Raw genomic sequence first — 17,916 nt, 5'->3', positions numbered from 1 at the left:
GCTTAAGCCAGTACATGTCCAGGCCTGTCTGAAGTTTGTTAGAGAGCATTTGGATGATCCAGAAGAGGATTGGGAGAATGTCATATGGTCAGATGAAACCAAAATAGAACTTTTTGGTAAAAACTCAACTTGTCGTGTTTGGAGGAGAAAGAATGCTGAGTTGCATCCAAAGAACACCATACCTACTGTGAAGCATGGGGGTGGAAACATCATGCTTTGGGGCTGTTTTTCTGCAAAGGGACCAGGACGACTGATCCGTGTAAAGGAAAGAATGAATGGGGCCATGTATCATGAGATTTTGAGTGAAAACCTCCTTCTATCAGCAAGGGCATTGAAGATGAAACGTGGCTGGGTCTTTCAGCATGACATTCAGGGTTCTCACCAGGATTTTTTTTTAGCGTAATGGGTTATGGCGAGGGAGCGTAGCGACCGAGCGGGGGGATGGTGCGGAGATTTTGAAAAATCATGCCCAAAATTGGCCATATTTGACGTTCCTGGAGGGGATAAATTGCATTTTTTATGTTGTATATCCTTGATGGAAAATTGTTACATCTTTGGATCTTGGCAATGTGTTACCTACTGTTGTATTTCACTGAACTACAAAGGGTGTTGTCAAAAGATATGTAAACTCAGACACAACCAAAGAGATAATGAATGTTTTATTGTATTAAGAAATTAAGAAATGCCTGAGCACATAAAAAAAAAAAAAAAAAACAAATTGCATTTTCATTCAGGCATAACATACACCCAGCCCCCTTAATAAATAATTAATATATAATCTAAAACTATTAAATGCCTCCTATGTCCTTTCCTTCATCTCCTCCAACCTCTCTTGTGCCTGTCTCCTTATAGAAATATAACGATGGATGGCATGCAGGCAGATTACCAGTGTGTTAATGTTAGCCACAGTGGGATCCAGTAAATTAGCGCTAATCATCCGATACGTGCGCCCTGTCATATTGCTAAACCTGCTTACAAAGTAGACGTTTTCATTCATCAAAGGGCTTTGGGTTAAGTTTTCAAGCGTGATGGAAAACCTGTAGAAGTGGTGCACTTACATTTCTAACTGTGAAGAAAGAGCGAATGTCTCTTTTTTTGCGAGGGGGTCCGTCATCCATTGTCATTCACCGAAGTCCAGCTCAAGAGAAAGTTATCGCCAGGATCTCTCTCTCTCTCTCTCTCTCTCTCTCGGAACTGATTTCCAGGCATGGGTTTCCTAACAAACGTAGGCTGATTTTGACACCTTGAAAACTGCTCAAGTGCGCAGGAAAAAAAAAACTTTTGGCGATGGTGATGAACAACTGAAAACAACCGTTACGCTATATTAAAAATTTAGCGTAGCGGGGGGAAATTACCGTTGCGGTCTGAAATTTTAGCGTAGCGGGCCGCAACCATATAAAGCGCTGGCGAGAACCCTGACATTGATCCCAAACACATCGCCCGGGCAACGAAGGAGTGGCTTCGTAAGAAGCATTTCAAGGTCCTGGAGTGGCCTGGCCAGTCTCCAGATCTCAACCCCATAGAAAATCTTTGGAGGGAGTTGAAAGTCCGTGTTGCCCAGCGACAGCCCCAAAACATCACTGCTCTAGAGGAGATCTGCATGGAGGAATGGGCCAAAATACCAGCAACAGTGTGTGAAAACCTTGTGAAGACTTACAGAAAACGTTTGACCTCTGTCATTGCCAACAAAGGGTATATAACAAAGTATTGAGATGAACTTTTGTTATTGACCAAATACTTATTTTCCACCATAATTTGCAAATAAATCCTTTAAAAATCAGACAATGTGTTTTTCTCATTTTGTCTCTCATAGTTGAAGTGTACCTATGATGAAAATTACAGGCCTCTCTCATCTTTTTAAGTGGAAGAACTTGCACAATTGGTGACTGACTAAATACTTTTTTTTCCCCACTGTATTTTAATTATTACTTATTAACAATACTTCTTGGGACCAGAAGAAAATTACAGAGGGTTTTTTTAACATATAAAGTTTCAAATGTGCATAAATTGAAAACCTTTGCCTATGACCTTTAAACCAACCCGAGTGAGTGGGGACTGACAGCATCCATATATTCCAGCTTACCAAACACTCTGCCTGAGGACCCTCCAGATCTACTCCTTTACCTCATAAACACCATTAACAAAAGGCTTGACTAAGCAGATACGTTTTCAGCCTGGACTTAAACGCCGAGACTGTGTCTGATTCCCGAACACTACTTGGAAGGCTGTTCCATAACTGTGGGGCTTTGTAAGAAAAGGCTCTGCCCCCTGATGTAGCCTTCACTATACGAGGTACCAGCAGATAGCCTGCACCTTTTGATCTAAGTAGGCGTGGCGGGTCATAAAGGACCAGAAGTTCACTCAGGTACTGTGGTGCGAGACCATTCAGTGCTTTAAAGGTCAATAGTAGTATTTTATAATCAGTATGAAATTTGATTGGGAGCCAATGCAGTGTGGATAAGACAGGGGTGACGTGGTCATTAGAGACAGAGACACAGCCTTCCTTTAGTAATATAGATTTGCTGTCTTTTGCAGGTCAAATAAATCTAGCGGCCCAAAGGTTGGATGGCTACTGGCTTGTTTTGCTCAAATCTTGGTGCTTGTGCCAGTGCAAATCCCTTTCATTGGACATGTTTTTAAGCCAGTCCATTCTTTTCTTTTCACCAGTGATTCCGTGAGGATGTTGATTGGTGCACAGTCATCTGGTCGGGAAGCAATTTAGCACAGGATCCACACAGTTCTGCTTTTCGTGCCTCGTCTTTGTAAGGTCTTCATTGTTGCAGCTTTCTTACCATTCAGCGTCTGGCTGCACTAAATTCCTCATTGTAATTCCTCAGTGTATGAAGCAACTACAATGCACAGCCTTGTAGCCTGTGGTTATGACAGGATTATGTGGTTGGATTGCATTGTGGGGTTTATTTTTATGAGACCTTGGGTTATGCAAGTGACTCGATTGCTTGTCTCGCGCAAGTTTCCGTACTGCCATTGACTGTCTGCTGAACATCATCCGTGTTTAAGGCTGATTTTTGGAGATGTGTTTTATTCATTAAAGTCAGTCGAAGCTTTTAATAACTTTGTTGCTAGAGCTACGATCTTGGTTCAGGATTGTAACAGGTGTTTGATTCTGATGCACATTTTGTATTCACACACATCTTGAGTGTAATAGATGTCCAAAAATGTATTATCTTGACCTAGATTCATCTCACAGCTCGCCTGCTGCTTTCCCTTGAACAAAATGATCCACAAACAGCATTTTTTTTTTCCTTCTAAAGAAATTCCCTCCAATTAAAACCAGCAGTGTTTCCTCTGAGCATGTTTGCACATAGTCAAACTCGCCACTTGGTTTTATTTTTTCATAAGTAATGCTTGCTGGGAGATTGGGTGGACGTTGCTAAGCAGCGTCAATGTTAGTAAACACTGGCTGAAGTTCCGTGTGTGTCTTGGCATGGCTGTTCTGCTCCACGCTCTGAACGTGAGGCTCCGGTGAGTCAGCCATTGCATACACACGCTGACCTACGACCGGTCCAATCTGCATGGCTGCACGTCTGCACTCAACCGGGTGTGTCATACAGTGGTGCTTGAAAGTCTGTGAACCCTTTAGAATTTTCTATATTTCTGCATAAATATGACCTAAAACAACATCAGATTTTCACACAAGTCCTAAAAGTAGATAAAGAGAACCCAGTTAAACAAATGAGACAAAAAATATTATACTTGGTCATTTATTTATTGAGGAAAACGATCCAATATTACATATCTGTGAGTGGCAAAAGTATGTGAACCTTTGCTTTCAGTATCTGGTGTGACCCCCTTGTGCAGCAATAACTGCAACTAAATGTTTCTGGTAACTGTTGATCAGTCCTGCACACCGGCTTGGAGGAATTTTAGCCCATTCCTCCGTACAGAACAGCTTCAACTCTGGGATGTTGGTGGGTTTCCTCACATGAACTGCTCGCTTCAGGTCCTTCCACAACATTTCGATTGGATTAAGGTCAGGACTTTGACTTGGCCATTCCAAAACATTAACTTTATTCTTCTTTAACCATTCTTTGGTAGAACGACTTGTGTGCTTAGGGTCGTTGTCTTGCTGCATGACCCACCTTCTCTTGAGATTCAGTTCATGGACAGATGTCCTGATGTTTTCCTTTAGAATTCGCTGGTATAAATCAGAATTCATTATTCCATCAATGATGGCAAGCCGTCCTGGCCCAGATGCAGCAAAACAGGCCCAAACCATGATACTACCACCATCATGTTTCACAGATGGGATAAAGTTCTTATGCTGGAATTCAGTGTTTTCCTTTTTCCAGACATGACGCTTCTCATTTAAACCAGAAAGTTCTATTTTGGTCTCATCTGTACACAAAACATTTTTCCAATAGCCTTCTGGCTTGTCCACGTGATCTTTAGCAAACTGCAGATGAGCAGCCAATGTGAGCAAGGCCTTCAGTTGCTTAGAAGTTACCCTGGGGTCCTTTGTGACCTCGCCGACTATTACACGCCTTGCTCTTGGAGTGATCTTTGTTGGTCAGTCACTCCTGGGGAGGGTAACAATAATCTTGAATTTCTTCCATTTGTACACAATCTGTCTGACTGTGGATTGGTGGAGTCCAAACTCTTTAGAGATGGTTTTGTTACCTTTTCCAGCCTGATGAGCATCAACAACACTTTTTTTCTGAGCTCCTCAGAAATCTCCTTTGTTCGTGCCGTGATACACTTCCACAAACATGTGTTGTGAAGATTAGACTTTGATAGATCCCTGTTCTTTAAATAAAACAGGGTGCCCACTCGCACCTGATTGTCATCCCATTGATTGAAAACACCTGACTTTAATTTCACCTTCAAATTAACTGCTAATCCTCGAGGTTCATACTTTTGCCACACAGATATGTAATATTGGATCATTTTCCTCAATAAATAAATGACCAAGTATAATAATTTTGTCTCATTTGTTTAGCTGGGTTCTCTTTATCTACTTTTAGGACTTGTGTGGAAATCTGATGATGTTTTAGGTCATATTTATGCAGAAATATAGAAAATTCTAAAGGGTTCACAAACTTTCAAGCACCGTCTCACTATCTTATCGGACGTACGCCTGCCAAGAATGATGTGGCTGATGTTGAGCCAGACAAGTAACATAGTAGGTTAGTCTCTGCTTCGAAGAGCAGCCATGTGAATGAACTGTAACCATGACTTCTTGGTCAATTTGTTTGCATTTCTCCACAAAAATTATGGCAATGCAGTGTTAGAAAAGGAATCAAAATAAAGTAGTGGCAAGTTTATTGGGGGAAAAAAATACCTGCTTATCTTCTATCCGTTTGATGCAAATTAAATAATCTTATACCGGTAACTTAAACACACAATACAAGTTACATGTCTCATCTCATCTCATTATCTCTAGCCGCTTTATCCTGTTCTACAGGGTCGCAGGCAAGCTGGAGCCTATCCCAGCTGACTACGGGCGAATGGCGGGGTACACCCTGGACAAGTCGCCTGGTCATCACAGGGCTGACAGACACAGACAACCATTCACACTCACATTCACACCTACGGTCAATTTAGAGTCACCAGTTAACCTAACCTGCATGTCTTTGGACTGTGGGGGAAACCGGAGCACCCGGAGGAAACCCACGCGGACACGGGGAGAACATGCAAACTCCGCACAGAAAGGCCCTCGCCGGCCACGGGGCTCGAATCCAGGACCTTCTTGCTGTGAGGCGACAGCGCAAACCACTACACCACCGTGCCGCCCACAAGTTACATGTATTAATCTAAATGCAGTTAAACAAGTGGCGGTGGTGTTTTTGTTGCGATGTAACCAAATGAGTCACATCTTACCCATCTGTTCTCACTTCTTGAAGGCTGAGCTTATGGCCAATTTTGTTTTGAAACCATCTGACTTTCAGTTCTTCGTTCATTCGCTTCTTCCACATAAGGGTGAGATATTGCTGCTGAAGCAAGCATATCCAGCAGAGAAATCTGACAACTGGTCCACTCATTCTCCATTTTCTCCATACTGAGTACTCCGCCATTACTGCTCGGCTCACACTCCAGAAGAACTGGTGCAACTGAACTTACTTTCCTTGTCTTGTAGTTTTCTTTTCCTTTAATTGTTGGTACTGCACCCTCTTTCAGTACAGGCTTATAGCTAACGCTCCTCAACAGATCAGAGGTTTCATACGAGTCTTTAGTAAAATGTGCAGAGGAGAGACCACTTCGTAGGCGCCCAATCTGTGAATTTCTCGCAAAACGTGTCCAAATCTTTGCAGTTTGAACATTCTTGGGCCATGAATGCAATGTAAATCCACCTTCTGTCGTGTTGCTGCACCGGCCAGCAACACATCTACGTGGCATGGTGATAAATTAGCTCAAAATGGAGGATCGAAGTTGCAGTCAGCTCTGTGTTTTAGTATAGCGGAAATGATGATGAGACCGATCACCTTCCTGCTGTGATGTCACAGGTGTCAAGGTCATTCGCTCAGACCGCTACCTACAGTATATGAATCATTTTAATCATAAAAATTACTATATTAGATTTATTGTTGATGCTTAAAATGATTCCTGTGCTATTCTTGAGGTTTCAAGACATTTATAAACAAAGTGAGGCCGTGGTGCCGCGTATCTCATTTAAGCTTAAGGATGGTGTTTTAATGCCTGGCTTATTATAAAGTATCACAATAGGTTGGGGGGGTTAATGGTATGGTTCCACAAGTATGCAAGGGTCTGTGAGAGATAAATTTCGTCATTGGATGGCGTACACGAAGCTCTGTGCAGAGCCTCAGCCTCTACCCTCCAATTTTGCCCGATGTTCAATATAACTGTAACCAGAACAGATGTGTGTTTATTCTTTACTTAGCAAGTTCTAGGCCATGTTTAGTGACTCACAAGAAGTCTGGCTTGTTTAGTAATTTACTTTTCTCTTTTTTTCTTCTTCTTAGCTATGACATGCTGACAGTCAGCAGATTAAATACAGCAAGCACCATTATTGCTTGATTAGCGTGGAGACGAGGTGACCTTTAGAGACTTTACACCCCCCCCCCCCCCCCCCCCCCAAAAAAAAAAAAAAAAAATCTCATGCACTGTGGGATTTGTCCACTTGTTGACTTCCTCCCTTCAGACTTCCCCAATCGACTTTCTGAAATGTGCAAGCTCCGCACATTTCCATTTATGGTGGTTTGAGATGCCTGAGACTAGCTTTACGTTGAGCAGTTTTTGAGATGTTGGTCTTCTGAAAAGCGTATTACATGATGAAGACACTGATCTTCTTTCTGAATGTGTGTTCTCGCACCTGCTCGGTAATGTTGCCTTTGTAGATGTTCGTTCAAGGGTCCCATGGATTGATTGGGGGGGGTTGGATGGCAGAACTGAACAAGGTCACACCCTAAAAGAAATGACCGTTTCATTCAAGTGCTCCACCTCCAATCCTGTACCGAGTACCCAACGTATTTCTTTTCTGGGTTCTACCACACAGGTGTGGATCTATACAAGGTTGTCCATTATTTTATGGAAGGGGGGGAAAAAGGAAATGAGTGTAGAGTTGGAAAACAATGAAGCTTATCTAAAAGTGTGGCCAGACCTGAACTTCTCTTCCTTGATTTTTCACGTTTCTGTGATTCTCCAAGTTCCTCATGTCATGTTCTGCTTTTTGGGGTTTGTCATCACATAGCGGTCTTTATTTATAATGGGACCAGTCAAGAGGAAACCAGGCTTTTGAAAAGGGTCTGAAATGGGAAGCGACACTCCTTTCATTTGTTTGGAGTGCGTGTGGTATCCAGACCTGCTAGACTGAGTGACAAAGAGTGACCTTTTATTAAAGGAAAGTATTGACAGTAAGGCCCTTGTAGCGGGCCTGCAGGGGAGACTTGAGCAGCACGCAGCTGAAGGTTAGAATAAGGTCCGCATTGTGCACTTGGATTATGCGTGTTTTCTTTTAATAAACCGGTGATCGTTTTAGAGATGAAACTTCATTAGGAGTGAAGAAAAACGCATTCATTTTTACCTGTTCCTTGTTTTATTTTCAGTTGCCTCGAGGACCATATTCCAGAAATGTTCAAACTCTGAAATCTTATCTGCTGTCTAATCATGTGATTTACAGTCAGGATATATAAAAAAAAAGCACAAGTTCTTACAGAATAACAAATCATAAATTCATGATCTTTACTTCTCTAGCTTTATGTAGAGCTCAGAAACATCCTGATTTGTCAGAATCCTTTCAACGTGACCTTTGCTACACAGTGCTGTGAAATTCTTGATTCTGATTTGCTCAGAAGATTTTGATTCATTTTTCTCAGGCATGAGATTCGTTCTGATTTTTGTACATCTGTGAGCGAGGGTCATTTGAGATCAGTATAAATTCGAGAAGAAACTTGGGCGTGTGGTGAGAGATTCAGCTCTGCAACTAGATCTAGTTCTGTCTGAGCTTTTTGGTGTTACTCCTGTGTTTACAACATGTATGTTCTGATACCGGCCGCTTCCTTAATGCTATTTGGCTCACGGAGTATTGCCATTGCTGATTGGTGGGTCGGGGATCATTTTGACGACTCGTTGATCGCGATGCTGTGAACTACGCGGCACGAACAAAATGGCGACGATCATCAATGCTCGTGATATTGTAGCATTTAAAGAGTTGGTCGTGGCTTGAAGAAATGGCGATTAAAATTACCAGATGACAATGGTGATAAAGTTATGGGATCTAAACTGGGGGAGTTAATTAAAAATAAATAAATCGATCAATCAGCCAGGCAAAGCTCTCTGAACTTTTGCATGAATACCATCAATTACAGTGTGCAGGGTAGGTTAAATATCTCATCTCATCTCATTATCTCTAGCCGCTTTATCCTGTTCTACAGGGTCGCAGGCAAGCTGGAGCCTATCCCAGTTGACTACGGGCGAAAGGCGGGGTACACCCTGGACAAGTCACCAGGTCATCACAGGGCTGACACATAGACACAGACAACCATTCACACTCACATTCACGCCTACGGTCAATTTAGAGTCACCAGTTAACCTAACCTGCATGTCTTTGGACTGTGGGGGAAACCAGAGCACCCGGAGGAAACCCACGCGGACACGGGAAGAACATGCAAACTCCACACAGAAAGGCCCTCGCCGGCCCCGGGGCTCGAACCCAGGACCTTCTTGCTGTGAGGCGACAGCGCTAACCACTACACCACCGTGCCGCCACAGGTTAAATATACATATTTGAATAATTAGTCTCTGTGAAAATATACTAGATTTAGGCCATATTTGTAGAAAATACCCAGGTACTATAGGACTCGACAGATGGCAAGTATAGAACAGTTAAAGGTAGCCTACCTTTCAGATTTTTCAAGTATAGGTCATAAAAAGAATTTTCCCCAACACCCAGTTATTTTTGTTTAATGGACCGTAAGCTGCTGAATTCGAATCACAGGCTTCCAATTTTAGTCTTTTTTTTTTTTTTTTTCAAATGGAACAATTAAATTTAGGGCCACATGGCCCTCAATTCTCCACTATATTTTTCCTGCTTCACCATGACCCAATTCAAGATACTACATCATGCATCACATGGTGGGCTTTCCCTGTTCACACAAGGCATTGTGGGATACAAATTTGAAACAGGAGAGAAAAATGGAGGCCGTGAGTGTGCAAACGTGAAAGACCGACTACAGTAACGGAAAGCGAGAAGAAAAGACATTGTTATATATGAAGGAAAGAAAACGCAGGACCAAACTAATAAATCTCGGTGGTCAGTGAGCACCTCGGTGTGATCAGCTGTTCGTTTAGCTACAGAATGATGGAACTGTCAGCGCACGGTCAAAGGTAAACCTGCGCATGCGCACACACACAGACGTCCTCTGTCTGCTTGACTGCACGAAGTGAGCGATTTCATGCACATTATTTGCTCGGGAATCCCCTCAAATTAAATAACTTCCCAGCCGCAGAATGGCCTGAGATTTTGTGAGCTATTACAGAACTAAACGTACGTCACAATGACCAAATTTCAAAGGGAACTAAATTTCACCGATTTTATGAAATCGAAAGGCCGTCTAGCTTTAAATACTTCAGAATACACTTCTGTTAAACACTATATTCTGTGTAGACTATTTGAACCTCTACTTTATCATACTGATTATATCTGCCTTACATGTAGATGCATTGTCTATTGTTAAATGATTTTAAATATTAAAAATTAAATAGTACATCTGCGTAATCTGACTTGCTGTTAATTATACATACATGCATGTTCAGGCCATCCTTAAAAAAAAAATCTGTTTCCTGTCCACCGGGTGAGCAAAAAAATTTTCAGTTGGGAAGGAGGGATTTTAATTTTTTAATTTTTTTTTTTTATATATGGATGGATAAGAAATCGCAATGCTGTTTGCTTTTTCTTTCAGTACTTTTTTATTACAAAAGCAGACACATTTAATAAACTATGACAGTTTAATCAACTGAAACTTGTACAAAAACTTTAAGTTAGCATTTTAAATGCTGACTGCAACATTTGCAAAACTTTTACGAAGGTACTTAAAATGTCCGACACACGGACTTTTTGTAGTTCTAAATCGACCGTTAGGCCTAGTTCGGATGAAATTACACTATTAAAATGATCACTGAATGATTTGTTTTTCTGAATCTTTACTATGTTGTTGTTCGCTAGAATACCATTTTGCGATTTCACACTGAAGCAAATGTTTGAAAACTCCGGATCTCCTTCCTTCATGGTGGCTGCCATTTTTTTGTGCCGCACGGCGCATGCGCAGAGCTGATTCAATTCTATATTCTGCGCGGAATGCAGGGCTTTCCACAAGCGCCGCTGCCGGCCATACAGCCGACTACACAATCAAGTCCAGCCGGCTACTTTAATGACTATATTATTTTTGTAGCCCACAGGCTCTAAATATTAATTTTTGATTTTAATAAAATTAAATGTTTATCTAACGGACTGACAATAATGTCAAACTGAACCGCACTCATTTAAGTTGTGATTCGCGCTGTTTGTACCGATAATAACCACAAATTCCCCGCCGACTTCGTTGATCAAGGGAGAGTAACTCATCCGCGGCCCCGACATGCGGTGTGTGCACGCGCGCGCACTCGGTGGAGGCAGTAGTGTGTCGGGGCCGTCGGAGGGAACAGAAGCAGAGATGATGCTTATTTTGTCTCCGGTAAACCAGTCTTCTCTTGTTCAATTACGTGCTGGCATCAAAAGACACCGTTGGTTGTAAATGAAACCAAACTGAGTGGTTGGAGTGTATTTTCATCCACAAATGGAGAAATGTTCGCTGAGTGTTTGTGTAGCCACCACTGCAGACCGTTGTCGTTGTTGTTAATTCATAGCATGCTCAGCTGCGTGAATGTGTCATGCACCGAAAATAAGAGATTTACAAGCCAGGAACGCCTCATGATGCAATACGCAAGAAAAGAAAGAAGATTTACTGCCATTTTACTTTGTATTTGAGTAAAGTGAATAAATAAATGGTCTGTGGAAAATACATTTAATCCTGGGAACTGCGTGCACAGGAGTTTTTGTGTTTACCCCCCCCCGGCTGACTACTTATTTGTCATGGCTGGTGAGTATGAGCCTTAGTGGAAAGCCCTGGGAATGCGTAAATGTCAAGTTCGATTTTAGATTTACAAACCTGAAAAAAATGTCAAAAAAAGGCGTTAAAAAAAAAATTTCAACCGCACAAACGGCACTCACCCGGCCGGTGGACCGGAAACAGAATATTTTTAAATAATGGCCTCATTGTTCACACTGGATCAATTCTGTGCAAGTTTTTGCTATAAAAAATACCAGGAGGTTGTACAAATACATGTCGAAATTATAAAATGTGTCTGGCTTCAGAAACCCCCACCAGGGCGTTGCCCCTGGACCCCACTGGGGTCCTAAGCGGCTCACCGGCCCCCAGCCTTCATTCTCAAACAGGCCTGCAGCTCTCAGATTTTTTTTTTTTTTCTTTTTCATCGGTCTCTTCCCCGTTTTCTAGAGCAGCAGTTCTGACAGTAGTTTCAACTGCAGATACCCAATGATTTGCAGTATTGCCAACGTAGAGACTTTGTCGCAAAATTTTGCAAATTATTTTATTTTATTTTTTTAAGACCCCTTGAGTGATTTTAATTTTTTTTTCAGCACACATTAGTGACTCTTGAGCTCAATACGGCTCTCGAGCTCACATCACAGCTGCTGTTATACAAGTTTAGAAAGCAGCTTCGCTCGACTCCCAGTTCTGCGCTGGTTTTGCGCTTGCAACCAGTCACTGATGACCATGGCCCTGCCCACAACCAATCAATGATCGCTGCTTTTTCATTTTAAACTTTATTTTTGGAAATGTTACATTTTATTATCAGTACTAAACAATTTCAGAGTGATATGTTTTTTTTTTTTTTTGACTCTGATATATTTAGAATAGAATGCCTTTGTCACTGCACAAATGTACAACGAAATTTAGAGCATCTCCTGAGTGGTACATACAGTAGAGACACCAACAATAGAACACGTGTGTGTGTGTGTGTGTGTGTGTGTGTGTGTGTGTGTGTAGCATAACATTGGTTGGTTTACTAGCATCAGCTAGCAGATTATTCCTATTTTGCCTGGGATTTGTGGTTCCTCAGGCAGCTGCGAACCCAGTAATCTCATTCCTGCGGACCGAACCAACCAGTTCAAGAATGCCTAAGTGAAGTGGTGCAGTGTAGCATGATTCAATTTTGATGAAAGTGATTTGACACTGAATCTAATCCTCCCTTCTCCTTGAAATAATGGCTTTTACATCTTTTTATAGTGAACTGCATTTCAAAAGGGATTAACCACATTTGGTTGCTAGGTAACAGACCTGACCGTGATTTAGTCTGGGATTTCCTAGATTCTGAAATCAAGATAGGAGTTTCTCTTCAAGTATCTTGACCTTGTCAGATGTGAACTTGGAGGAATTAAGATTTGCTTTTGAGTTACTTCCGAGTTCTGGATCCATGCAGCTTGGATGCGGAATAAGAACTGCATCTGGTATGTTTCCCTATTTGGTACGTAATGACCTGAAGACTCGCTCAGTTCGGCAGTTTACTGTGTTGTGAGATGAGAGCAGCAGAGGCAGCAGCTTGGCATGTGACAGCATGTGAAGGTTTTATCGGGAGACAAAGTCCACATTATCTGCCTGAGTCACATTGACCACCACACCCGCAAGCAGGAACCACTTCCTGTATTGGTGTCTCCCTTCTCCATCCCCTTTGCAGCAGCGGAACCCAGCAGAGTCCAGATCCTCATTTTTGTCTGGGACCATCTATGATCTAAGTGAAGCAGATTCACTTTGATCCTTTATGTTTATCTGAAGTAATAGAAAGACTACGTTAGTCAGTCGTGTCTGGACTGGGGTCATGCCTCTGCAGTTATGATTTGCTAGAATAAAACGTTGGGCTTGTTTTATGACATTTCTTCACACCAGGGAACTGTTAATGTTGGGTGAGACATTGTGTCCATACCTTAGGTTATCTATGCCCTGCCTACCCGTGCCGTATTTCTATTTAATTTCACTTCCAAGCTGAGATTTTCTCAGTGTTGCCTTGCCAAGCATAGACATGGTTGAACTTCAGTTTCCTGGGTTTGAATTTAGTTTGGGTTGTTTATCAAGTTAGTAGACATTATATAAATCTTTGGGCTAGTGATTAGAAGCTCATAAGTTCAAATCCTACCACTGCCAAGCTGTTGCTTTTGGGTAGTAGTGGTATTTCCCTGATGGTGCCCGGCAGAAGCAGGACCTCCTACTTATTCTACACCCTTCATGTCTCTTGACCGTGTCAGACTAGTCTCAAGCTCAACAGGGTCTTCTTTCCCTGCTGATTTCTGCCAAGCCCGTTCCCTTGGCTGTGGTTTCGCTAGATAGTAGGTAGAGACAATGGGAATCACATTCATGCGCGTCACTAATTACCTAGATGACGAAGCATTTGGCTACCTTAAGAGAGTCAAAGTTGCTCCTGCCGTTTACCCGCGCTTCATTGAATTTCTTCACTTTGACATTCAGAGCACTGGGCAGAAATCACATCAACGCCTGCCGAGAACCTTCACAATGCTTTGTTTTAATTAAACAGTTGGATTCCCATTGTCCGCGCCAGTCCTAAGGCGGCTGGTCCTGGCATGGCCCATAGCTGGGAAGATCCGTGAGAAGGGCCCGGCACACGTCCAGAGTCGCCGCCACAGCACCGCTCCAACCGCTGTGCCCAGGCCCACCTTCTGGTGCCACGTGTAGAGCAGCCACCCCCACGCTGGGTAGCCTGTGAATCTTCAACTGCTCAGTTGCTCCATGTTCAAGGTTTAACAGATTTGTACCGTGTTTCTGTTGGTATAAATGGTACTTTGGATGGATGGTCCATTATATAACGAATGTCTTGGGCTGAAATGCCCCATGTCACTTGACGGACCTCTTGAGTGTCTACTAGACAGTTACCCATTTCTTACAATTACCATCCATTATGGGGATTCAGATGAGGATAGTTAGTGCTCTTTGCAAATCAATAACTCATCAACTAAACACACTTGGTTGAAATTTTCCTTTGGAAGCTGCAGAGCCATCCAGTGCTAACCAACTGACCATGCTTGAAAGAGAGCAGTAGTTATTCTTGTCTGGATACACAACCTAATCGATGTCCTTGATTGGGTAACGTGTTCCTAAGGTGGGGTTTACATTAGACCGTATCAGCGGATCATCAGATTAACGTTTTTAAAACGATTAGCGTGCACACAGCAACACCAATACACGGATACGCTCGGCTCCGCAGGCATCCAAATCACTCCGCCCTGAACAGCGAGTGCCCTCTGGAGGGTGCGCACTCCGGCCCTGCGCAGCTCACAGAGCGCGCGAGTGAAGTGCACGAGCAGTGATTCGGGACTGAGCCGCTGTGTGTGTGATCCCAGCGCATATCACTTACCACTTGCAAGTGGAAGGATGGCAAGCCTAAAGACAATCATAACTACACAATGGGCAGTATTTGCATCAGTATTTGCAGTATTTTCATACTTTTATACTCTTTAATGAAAGGTGATACAAGGCGGAAGTCCGCGCCGTTTTTCAGCAGTCGTGTCACATGACCAACGCCAGCGAATCAGGAAGGTGGATGTCACAGTGACGTTGTCCAATGACGACGCCAGCTAGAGCTCAGCACAGCGTATCCGCGTATCTGCGTATTCTCAATGTTTACACAGCACCGGACCAGACACGATCTGGATTGAATACGTGGACCCTGGCGGATTCCCGTTTCCAGGCGTTTTAATGTAAACAGACAGTGCATCCGCGAAGAAAACGAGACCGATACGGTCTAATGCAAACTTGGCCTAACTGGCGAGGGAACAAGGTGCTCCATGCTTTCCACCCAGAGAGATGGTTCATTTATCCCATCTTGGGCCCAGTCAGGATTTTAGATTGAGATCTGGCAGTGAAATCTTTTGGGTATTTCTGAGGACTATATTTCCACCATTTGTCTGTTTTCTACAGTCTTGAAGCTAATTTTCTCGTTCTCTCTCTCTTTGCAGATATGAGACGGGTGGTGCGGCAGAGTAAGTTCCGGCACGTGTTCGGCCAGGCGGTGAAAAACGACCAGTGCTACGATGACATTCGGGTGTCCCGGGTGACGTGGGACAGCGCTTTCTGTGCCGTCAATCCCAAATTTGTCGCAATCATCGTGGAGGCCAGCGGTGGCGGAGCGTTCATGGTTCTCCCTCTTCAAAAGGTAAAGCCTTGGGAATGAAATTATGATGTGCCTGACGGACTGATGAACAAAAGACAAATTTCATTGTTGTTTGACACGGTTTTGTAGAGATGGTCGGAGTGACGTGGTTAAGTAGACAGAATCTACTTCTGCTTTTTACATTTTATGTATTTGACTGTTCCTTTTATTCAAAGTGATATGATCCCGGCCCCAGAACTCATAAATTTTGGGTCTTGATCAAGGACTTTACAGCCTTCCACTCACTTAAATAGACCCCTTGAGCTATTACTGCCCCCCAGGTCATACAAATGCACAGTGTCTTCTCTCAGATCTCACTTCAAATTACTAGGTTTTTTTTTTAAGGATCTTTTAAAATTCGTGTGTGTATTTATATTGCCCTCCACAATTATTGGCACCCCTTGTAAAGATCAAAAAGGTTTTGAAAAATCCACCTATTGAAGTTGCTTCATCTCACACTAAAGGGGAGAAAAATCTAACCTTGAATTGAAATAAATATATAAAATTATTCAAAGGGAAAACAAATCTTTCATGAAATAATTATCTTCAACAAAATCACATGTGCCACTATTTTTGGCATCCCTAGAAATGATTGTGAACACAATGTAACTGAAGCATGTTTCCCATTGTATTTTAAATTGTACAGTTAGGTCCATATATATTTGGACACTGACACAAATTGTTTTTTTACCTGTTTACTGAAACATATTCAAGTTATAGTTATATAATGGACATGGACATAAAGTCCAGACTTTCAGCTTTCATTTGAGGGTATCCACATTAAAATTGGATGAAGGGTTTAGGAGTTTCAGCTCCTTAACATGTGCCACCCTGTTTTTAAAGGGACGAAAAGTAATTGGACAATTGACTCAAAGGCTATTTCATGGGCAGGTGTGGGAAATTCCTTCGTTATGTCATTCTCAATTAAGCAGATAAAAGGCCTGGAGTTGATTTGAGGTGTGGTGCTTGCATTTGGAAGATTTTACTGTGAAGAAAACATGCAGTCAAAGGAGCTCTCCATGCAGGTGAAACAAGCCATCCTTAAGCTGCGGAAACAGAAAAAAACATCCGAGAAATTGCTACAATATTAGGAGTGGCAAAATCTACAGTTTGGTACATCCTGAGAAAGAAAGAAAGAAAGCACTGGTGAACTCATCAATGCAAAAAGACCTGGACACCCACAGACGACAACAGTGGTGGATGATCGCAGAATAATTTCCATGGTGAAGAGAAACCCCTTCACAACAGCCAACCAAGTGAACAACACACTCCAGGAGGTAGGCGTATCAATATCCAAATACAGAGGGTTCACTGCACGGTGCGAGCCACTCATAAGCCTCAAGAATAAAAAGGCTAGATTGGACTTTGCTAAAAAACATCTAAAAAGCCAGCACAGTTCTGGAAGAACATTCTTTGGACAGATGAAACCAAGATCAACCTCTACGAGAATGATGGAAAGAAAAAAGTATGGTGAAGGCGTGGTACAGCTCATGATCCAAAGCATACCACATCATCTGTAAAACACGGCGGAGGCAGTGTGATGGCTTGGGCATCCATGGCTGCCAGTGGCACTGGGTCACTAGTGTTTATTGATGATGTGACACAGGACAGAAGCAGCCGGATGAATTCTGAGGTATTCAGAGACATACTGTGTGCTCAAATCCAGCCAAACTGATTGGTCAGCGTTTCATAATACAGATGGACAATGACCCAAAACATAAAGCCAAAGCAACCCAGGAGTTTATTAAAGCAAAGAAGTGGAATATTCTTGAATGGCCAAGTCAGTCACCTGATCTCAACCCAATTGAGCATGCATTTCACTTGTTAAAGACTAAACTTCAGACAGAAAGGCCCACAAACAAACAGCAACTGAAAACCGCTGCAGTAAAGGCCTGGCAGAGCATTAAAAAGGAGGAAACGCAGCATCTGGTGATGTCCATGAGTTCAAGACTTCAGGCAGTCATTGCCAACAAAGGGTTTTCAGCCAAGTATTAGAAATGAACATTTTATTTACAATTATTTAATTTGTCCAATTACTTTTGAGCCCCTGAAATGAAGGGATTGTGTTTAAAAAATGCTTCAACCCACTGAATTAAAGCTGAAAGTCTGAACTTCAACTGCATCTGAATTGTTTTGTTCACAATTCATTATGGTAATGTACAGAACCAAAACTAGAAAAATGTTGTCTCTGTCCAAATATTTATGGACCTACTGTATGTCTTT

General features: G+C 42.4%; 1 protein-coding gene across 1 annotated transcript in view; it reads left to right on the top strand.

The window, feature by feature from the left end:
- coro1ca (coronin, actin binding protein, 1Ca) overlaps positions 1 to 17,916 on the top strand; it is a 106,040-nt gene that overhangs the window by 35,402 nt on the left and 52,722 nt on the right. The window contains exon 2 of the mRNA XM_060906779.1: positions 15,500 to 15,696. Within this exon, the coding sequence (XP_060762762.1) occupies positions 15,502 to 15,696 (195 nt within the window). The 5' untranslated portion in view covers positions 15,500 to 15,501. The remainder of the gene's footprint in view (positions 1 to 15,499; positions 15,697 to 17,916) is intronic.

The sequence above is a fragment of the Neoarius graeffei genome, chromosome 24, assembly GCF_027579695.1.
Source record: "Neoarius graeffei isolate fNeoGra1 chromosome 24, fNeoGra1.pri, whole genome shotgun sequence".
NCBI lineage: Eukaryota > Metazoa > Chordata > Actinopteri > Siluriformes > Ariidae > Neoarius > Neoarius graeffei.
Note: the sequence above shows the minus strand (reverse complement) of the source record. Positions and strands in the feature narration are given on the sequence as shown.